We start from the raw sequence: 8,603 nt of genomic DNA, 5'->3' as shown, positions 1-8,603 counted from the left end.
TACTTATCGCTCCCGAGGGTCCTGGCCTCCCCACTGCATCATAGCCCAGCCACCGCTCTCAGCTCTGAGTAACCTGGGCAATGAACGGTGTGGAGGGAGAAAGGAGACAAACCACGAAAGAAAGCTATTTTGCCAATGTAAAGCATTTGGAAAATTGCTTTAATCACTTAACAAAAGTTTAGGTGATGGGAAACTCCTGGATGTGCTCTCCAACTTTATTTTTTGCACTGTTCATATATAGGTGTAGCTACCTTCATTTTGGTCAAAAACTCCTCCAATGAAAGGCTATTTTTTAGTTATATCAGAGTATGTACGGATTCTACCTGTCCTCAGTTTATTTTAGAAGTCTAGGCCCAAGAGAGGTAAGTCTGTTATTGTAGGGTCCCATCTGATGAGGTGGCCTTGTTGGGGCAGATGGGTTTGCACAACTTAAAGCACACAAAAGACCTTTTATAGCCCCTCTGCCTCAAGTCGTATCAGGACCTATACATTCTATGACTAGTTCTCCAAGGACTAGTCTTTTCTAAGGACAAGACCTCCCCAAAGCTCAGCAGTACTCAGGATACCTTCTCCCAACTGGACTATTGACTGTCATTCCATCATGTTACTCAAGCCTTGCTGTACTACACAGCATAAATGCTTCACAAACTCCTCCGTCTATTATGATAGACAAGCAGCTTCCACCTCCAGCCCATCAATGTTTCTGCAATAAACAAACCTAAGCCTTGTCCATCTCTAAGGTCAAAGGTTCTTCCGGCACCTCACGCAGTTCCACCAAACATAGCTTTCTTCTGATGCCAAATCAATGGACTAAATAGTCTCCCTGTAGCCCCTTCCTGCTAGAGTTGAAGCACAATTTTCAGGTTGGTCAATTTTCATGCTGGCCCTGGCACCTGCTACTGGGGCTCATAGCTAGAGAAAATACCATCCCTGCTATCCAGCAAGTCAGGGGCACAAGGTACCATGGTCCACCATCCTGCTGTTACTCAGTATGAAAAGTATGAACTCATGTACATAACATACAATAAAATGTCTATTAACTCTCCTAAAGGGGACATATTAACAGTCTGTTACATAAGGGGGGGAAATAACATTAAAGGGGTAGTGCGGTGTAAAGCATTATTTCACGAAATAACACACATTACAAAGTTATACAACTTTGCAATGTGTGTTATTTAAGTGTATGACCCCCTTCCCCATGTCCCCCCCACACACACACACACACGCTAGACCCGGAAGTGTGATGCCGTATACTTACGTAATCACTGTCGACCGCGGCTGCCATCTTGGGATGATCACATCATCTTAAGGAGGCTGGCCGGACCGCTCCAGTCCTCCCTCATGCCGGCCCGCCTCCAGCGCATCATCAGCTGCTCCGCCGCGATTGGCTGAGCATAGTAATACTCAGCCAATCCTGGCTGAGCAGCTGATGACGCGCTGGAGGCGGGGGCGGCATGAGGGAGGGCTGGGGCGGTCCGGCCGGCCTCCTGAAGATGACGTTATAGTCCCAAGATGGCGGCCAGGGTCGACAGTGATACCGTAAGTATACAGCATTACACTTCCGGGTCTAGCGTGGGGGGGGGGGGGGGGAAATGGGGAAGGGGGCTTTTCACTTATATAACACACAATATAAAGTTGTATAACTTTGTAATGTGTGTTATTTAGTGAAATAATGCTTTACACCGCACTACCCCTTTAACCTCTCTTACATGGGGAGAAGAATTTCTGCTGCCCCTAGTTAACGCAGCCTGAATTATATTATTTTACATGCACTAGAAAAGAGGAATAATTATAGAAAAACAAGCTGAATGTCTCCAGGGATACAAATGAAAAACCCAGTTTCTCTTCACTTGGATTACACAATTGGACTAAACTGAATTGTAGGAGAGGAGGAAATCTGTTATAGTAAAACATATACAAATGTGCTCCAGAAAATATAAAATCCTACCCTTGCTTTTATGCTTTTAAAAAGATTTGTACACTTGTACACTGAGGAAAGTTGAAAAAAAAGTTTTTCTACAGGACAAGGGTTAATGGGTGAGCTACTGATCCCTCCTCCTTTCTTTCTCCCCAAACAGTTTATATCACCATTCAATGTTGCATCATTTTTTTTTAACCCCAGCCCCGGTGATCTCTGGTCGGAAACATGAAAAAAATGTTTACTGTAACGTGCTTCCCCCGGCTATCAAGAAAGTAAATAACCCATTCTGCTTTAAGTGAACTCCTCGTGCTCAGTGACTCAGATCTGGAGGGGTGGCAAATCTGGAAAAAAAAACTCACAAATTGCTGGTGATAAGGGTTAAAGACCAGAGTATAAATAGGTCTCCTCTCCTTCATTTTTGTCATTAGAAAGTGAGGCTAACTAAGAACTAGGTATTCTTAGGGTGAAGACATTTTTTTTTTTTTCTCCATAGGTGTTTTATGAAACTTTATTACAAGGATATTTATTTAACTTTTTATTTTTTTATTGGATAAACACAAAAAATTATATTTTTATACTATTTATATTTTTACCTTTTCATCTTAGAAATACAATTGTTTCTTTTACAATTATTTAAGAGTAAATTTATTAGTATGGAATACTACATAAATATAAGGAAAGAACAGCGATTTGCCTCAAAACAAGGGATTTTAGTAAAGGGGCTATTTTATCTAATTGTGTTAGCTCTTTTTAGCTCTAAAAGCTCTAGCTCTAGCCCTATTAGAGACAACAGTCCAATTCTTGGCTATGCAGACCAGGTACGACTAAGACATCTCTATGCAGATAATGAGCACACACATCTGCATCTCCAGATCACTCCTGAAGGAGAAGTCAGTGGCACCAAGGAAAAGAATGTATATAGTAAGTATATGGATCTCTATCTTTATGTTATAACTTCTATGTTCATGGTTTTTTTAGCCTCTCTTTATTAAGAATTACCAGGTGTAAATGTAATTATATGCCCAATGTCATACTCCCATGTCATACAGCACAGATAGTGGTCACCAGTGATCATTTCTTGCTAATAATAATGAAAATTTAAAGTAATTAAATATTATTTTGTCACCTGTGACTTCCAGCTCCAGTGTAAGATTCTGTGAAACAATTCCCTATAGCTTAGCTTATTGGCCCCCCATGAATATACTGGAGTAAATCCAATCAAGCTGGAATTTTTTCGGTGCTCATGATGACTCTGCAGTCATGATTTGACCTCCTTCTGTGATTTAGATATTTGACTCTAAACTTTTTTTTTTCTTGTAAAAAAAAAAAAAAAGTCTGTAAAATATTAAACACAGAAAAAAAAGGGAAAATCCAGTGAAACATCAAGGCAGTAAAATGATCTCACCTATCAATAAAAGCCAGTTAAAAAGACATATCAACCCCATATATGTATATGCCATTTCAATAAGATATAGAATATGCTAATTCGGTCAGAAATCAAACTTCTCTAAAGCAAGTCAGGAAAAGTTCAAAGGTCATTGTTCACCCTTGTGCTTGGGTGACCCTTCATGTGTGCTATAGATAATATTTGTGGGCATTTATGGTACTGTTTGCTATATCATCAGCATTACATCAGACACATTACATAACACACCTCTCAAGTTCATAAAAGAGCAAGTCACGTGAATTAGTTAAAGTATAGCTAGAGAAGAGATATGCTGAAACTTTTATGAATTATAGTAGATTTACAATCATAAATGGATATTTAGTCATCAATGGTATGTAGCCATGTTCTGTGCAAGGTTGGGGCTACACAGTGATGCCAGGTTGTGCCACTCCTTCACTCATACAAGTGAGTGGAGTTGTGCTGCGACCACACAGGTGACTGTAACCGTGGTTACACGCTCACAGAGGGTTTATTTTTGGGCATTGCCAGTTTTTATACGTTGTTATTACATAAAAAATTGTATCTGTATGGTAATTATTAGATCAAACCTGTCTTTTCTAATCTGCCCTATTTTCAGAACTAATATAATATTTTGTCCTTCAGGTTTGCTGGAAATCAAAGCAGTAAAACCAAGTATCTTGGTGATTCGAGGAATGAAAACAACACGTTATCTGTGCATGGACTCCAGACATCACTTGTATGGATCGGTACGTGTCAGATCTGGGGAAAGTTTAAAGTAAGGCTGGGTTCACACTACGTTTTGGCAATCGTTTTTTTTTCATCTGTTTTTTGCAAATGGTTAAAAAACAGATGAAAAAAACAGATGTATTTGTGCACATCCGTTTTGATCTGTTTTTCTATTGGCTTCCATTATAAAAAGAACGGATCAAAACGGATTTGTTTATTTTAACAGACACAAAACCGAGGTTGACTACATTTTTTGTGTCCGTTTTGATCCTTTTTTTTAGGCTGGGTTCACACACAGTATATTTCAGGCAGTATTTGGTCCTCATAGCAACCAAAACCAGGAGTGGATTGAAAACACAGAAAGGCTCTGTTCACATAATGTTGTAAATGAGTGGATGGACGTAATTTAATGGCAAATATGTGCTGTTATCTTAAAACAACGGCTGTTATATTGAAATAATGGCAGTTATTTACGGTTATATGACGACCATCCATTTAATTTCACCATTGTGTGAACAGAGCCTTTCTGTGTTTTTAATCCACTCCTGGTTTTGGTTGCTATGAGGACCTGACATGAGGACCAAATACTGTCTGAAATATACTGTGTGTGAACCCAGCCATAGGCTGCGTTCACACAACGTATATTTCAGTCAGTATATGTATATTTCAGTCAGTATTGCAATCAAAACCAGGAGTGGATTAAAAACACAGAAAGGATCTGTTCACACAATGTTGAAACTGAGTGGATGGCCGCCATATAACAGTAAATAACTGCCATTATTTCAATATAACAGCCGTTGTTTTAAAATAACAGCAAATATTTGCCATTAAATGGCGGCCATCAAATCAATTTCATCATTGTGTGAACAGATCCTTTCTGTGTTTGTAATCCACTCCTGGATTTGGTTGCTATGAGGACCTGACATGAGGACCAAATACTGCCTGAAATATACTGAGTGTGAACCCAGCCTTATAATGAAAAAACTGATCCAAATGGATACATTTTTCCATCCAAAACGGATTACAAAAACGCAGTGTGACCCCAGCCTAAGGGCCCCTTTTTCTGGGTAGATCAGCAACAAGCATTGCTAGAAACGCTTATTTGGCCGATAATTGGCCCATGCAAAAGTGTCCGTAATCAGCTGAGGAGCTGGAAAACGCTGGCTGATTGGCTGCAACAATCTTACCGATAAAACTGTTTATACATTTGTATCCTATCCAATCCTACAGGACTATATACTCTAGTTATTGTATTTGTATTATATGTTTAGATAAGAGAGAACTATTAGGATAATATTTTTGGTTGCCCCTATTTAGAGCGAATAAATGGAGCGATGAGATACCAAACAAATGTTATGTAGTCTATAGTTACCAGCCAACAAAATATTAATACAGTTTTCACTTCCGCCCCTATACAGTACATACTGGTCATCTTTTCTGACAGTAACGCACTTCTAAAAGACCATTTTATTCTGTTTTTGTTGCTTGTCTCAAAGAGATTTAAGTGTATATCCTTATTCAATTTTAAGTAATATATTGCTATTTTTATTAATTAACAGATGGTTTATAAAGAAGATGACTGCAATTTCCGTGAGGTGCCACTAAAGGATGGATACAACTTGTATTACTCAGAAAAACATCCTGCTCCGCTCACTCTTACTCCAACCAGAGGAGGGCACCAACATGGCAAACAGCTGGTGCGTTTCATGCCATTGGAGAGCTCCATTCCTTTGGAATCCTTGTATGCAGTAGATCATTCATATGATCACCATCCTGGAAGCTTCTTGGATATAGAAGATCCCCTAAGTATGATTGACAAGTCCGGCATTTTCAGTCCAAGTTTGGATTCCTAATTAGAAGAGACACTTCTCCAAAGGAAATATTGCTTGCATCATAAAGATGGCTACTCCATTGACCTTAATGTGTGCAAATGCACAAAAACATTACCAGGTCTCAAGGCAAGAGGAGAACGAGAACCGAAGTCTGAGAACATAGATGACTGTTATGCAAAAGACATTGTCATTTCCATCCAATGATGGGTCAAATATTAACCATTGCAAAGACCCCATAATGCGAGATTGCTGACTGTTCTTTAACTTGTATATTATATACTTCTCCTATTCATGCCATTGGAGTATGAGGGGGATATGGCAGAACTATTTGCATTTTTAACTGTTGCTTCATTTTTAGGGTTCACATTTTACTCCAAGCCTCTTTATCCTGACTTGTTCGTATCCAGTGCTGATATTTTGGGGATACCTATTCTAAATAGGCTTGGCACAGGAAGATAAGCTATACATAGGTTAATTTTAGTAGAACAAGTAAATATCTTAATTTATCCAGTTGGTATATGGTATGCTATTTCTATTCTATTTATGTATATAGAAGATTTGCACATCTTCTTTAGTCTAACTTTTCGTTGTATAAATGCATTGTATGCATCACTCCATGAAACATGACCTTTGCCACAGTAACCTGTGCTATCTGCACGCTGGCTCACTCTACAGCCTTGTTTATACAATGCAGTTTTATTGGCTTTTTGATGCATTTTTTATCCAGCCAAATCCAGTATTGGGCTTAAACAAGCGGGGTACATGTCTTTCGTTTGCATTACCTTAAACAGGCATCAAAACTGCAACAAACTGCTCTGTGTGAACCTGAACTTGCCCACATACCCCATTCAGATGTATAGGATGCATTGCTTCAGTTACAGATTTTTTTGTGTGATAAATTTGCCATATGTGAAGAAAGTCAAAGGGGTTCATGGTACAGATGGCCTTACAGAAATTTATTGTGAACCATGGGCATTTACAGTCTGCCAGTACTGTATTGTCTCCATTTTCTACTGACTTTAGGTGACTCCGGTGTTAATACTATGGTATGTTCTATTTTATTTATTTATCCTATTTATTTATTTACAGTTTACAATAATATGTATTTTTTAAAGTTTTATTTATTTTTTCATAATGTACATATATTGTTATTTATTTAAATAAACAATGTATTTATCAAACCATTTATGTTTCCTTTCATACTTATAGCAGGAATTAGGACTAAGGTCAAGTAACTCTGAGAGACTCTGCTACTGTTTTGATATTGAACACAAAATGAACACAAAACATAATGAAGAGAACAAAACAATATGCGCTAGACAAGGACTTTGTGCTGCTTGTAACAAAACAGTTTTGGGCATAATTTGTATCTGACTACAGATTTATAGTGACGTATTCTTAGAATCGGCTATGAAATGTCATGACCCCCCCACACACACACACACACACACACAGACACTTGCACATTAAAGCGATACTTTATTCACCAACCCACCGCCACTAACCACTGGAATGGTCTATTTAGTGAGACTAAGTCTTTCCTGTTCATGTCTTTTAAAATGTTCCTGGTGTCTTGGTTCTTGGTAAGGGTAAAAATTATCGTTTAATTTAGTCAACAAGGTATGGCACTGTTTAAACAAGTGATGAATAGGAGAAATCCCAGAGGCGTTCTTAATGACAAGGAGGGTGGGGAAGAAGGAAGCAGAGGCATCGCAGACCTAGGGCACAGACGCTCTAGGCCCCACCTCATTGACTTGGCTGCTGCAGATTAAAAGTCCATTTTTTATCCTAACCAAGACATTGAGCACATTTTAAAAGACACCGCTGGGGAGGATTTACTTTTATCACATGTATGATACCAATGGTTTGGGCAGTGGGTTGGTGTTTGCAGTATCGCTTTAAGATAGCACAAAAACACAAAAAAAATTTAATCACAGTTTAACTTTACATATGATGTTCTCAAAAATCAGCACAAAACATGAATACTCGGAATGAAAAGAATGGAAAGTACAATATAAACGAATGAAATACGTCACGGCTGTTGATGACCCAGGACAATATTAAATACCTAGTCAAGAAAGTCCAACCAAATACCCCAGACTTACAGTCCATCACAGCCTGGAGCACATATACAAAGCTGTCAGCATCAGGGCCGTATTTACCACTAGGCACCCGTGGTCCGGTGCCTAGGGCAGGAAGGAAACAACTTTTTGTTTGTTTTTATTTTTATTTTTGTCTCCCACTGTTCAGTTCTGGTATGGCGGTGTTATCCATTCACAGTATGGTGGCATTAGTCAGGTACGGTATGGTGGTGTTACCTAGTCACAGTATGGTAGCATTAGTCAGGTCTAGTATGGCGGTGGTAAATGTGAGGCCTGGATCTATTACTTACCAATCTACCAATCCTTTGGTGAGAATTCCATTAGACAATATGCAGACGGCTCTAATCATTGATTCAATGTGAAAATTTGTCTATGTTTTAAGCACTTACAGAGTGTACCATTATTAAATTCAGAAGGCAAAGTGTGTGGCAGTATTATACTCAGAGGGTGCAGTGTGACAGTATTATACTTAGTGAGTGCAGTGTGTGGCAGTATTATACAGAGAAGACGCAGAGTGTGGCAGTTTTATACTTAGTGGGTTCAGTGTCTGGCAGTATTATATTTTGTTGGTGCAGTGTGTGGCAGTATTATATTTAGTGTATTCAGTGTGTGGA

General features: G+C 38.8%; 1 protein-coding gene across 1 annotated transcript; it reads left to right on the top strand.

Annotated features, from left to right (window-relative positions):
- The first annotated feature begins 2,376 nt into the window (after positions 1 to 2,376).
- FGF21 (fibroblast growth factor 21) lies at positions 2,377 to 6,975 on the top strand. The gene is made up of 3 exons (XM_069948216.1): positions 2,377 to 2,842; positions 3,972 to 4,075; positions 5,615 to 6,975. The coding sequence occupies exons 1-3, from the start codon at positions 2,575 to 2,577 to the stop codon at positions 5,906 to 5,908; spliced, it is 666 nt and encodes a 221-aa protein (XP_069804317.1). The 5' UTR covers positions 2,377 to 2,574; the 3' UTR covers positions 5,909 to 6,975.
- Positions 6,976 to 8,603: the final 1,628 nt, after the last annotated feature.

This window comes from Dendropsophus ebraccatus, chromosome 12 (assembly GCF_027789765.1).
Source record: "Dendropsophus ebraccatus isolate aDenEbr1 chromosome 12, aDenEbr1.pat, whole genome shotgun sequence".
In the NCBI taxonomy this organism is placed as follows: Eukaryota; Metazoa; Chordata; class Amphibia; order Anura; family Hylidae; genus Dendropsophus; species Dendropsophus ebraccatus.
This window is presented reverse-complemented; position numbering and strand designations above follow the sequence as displayed.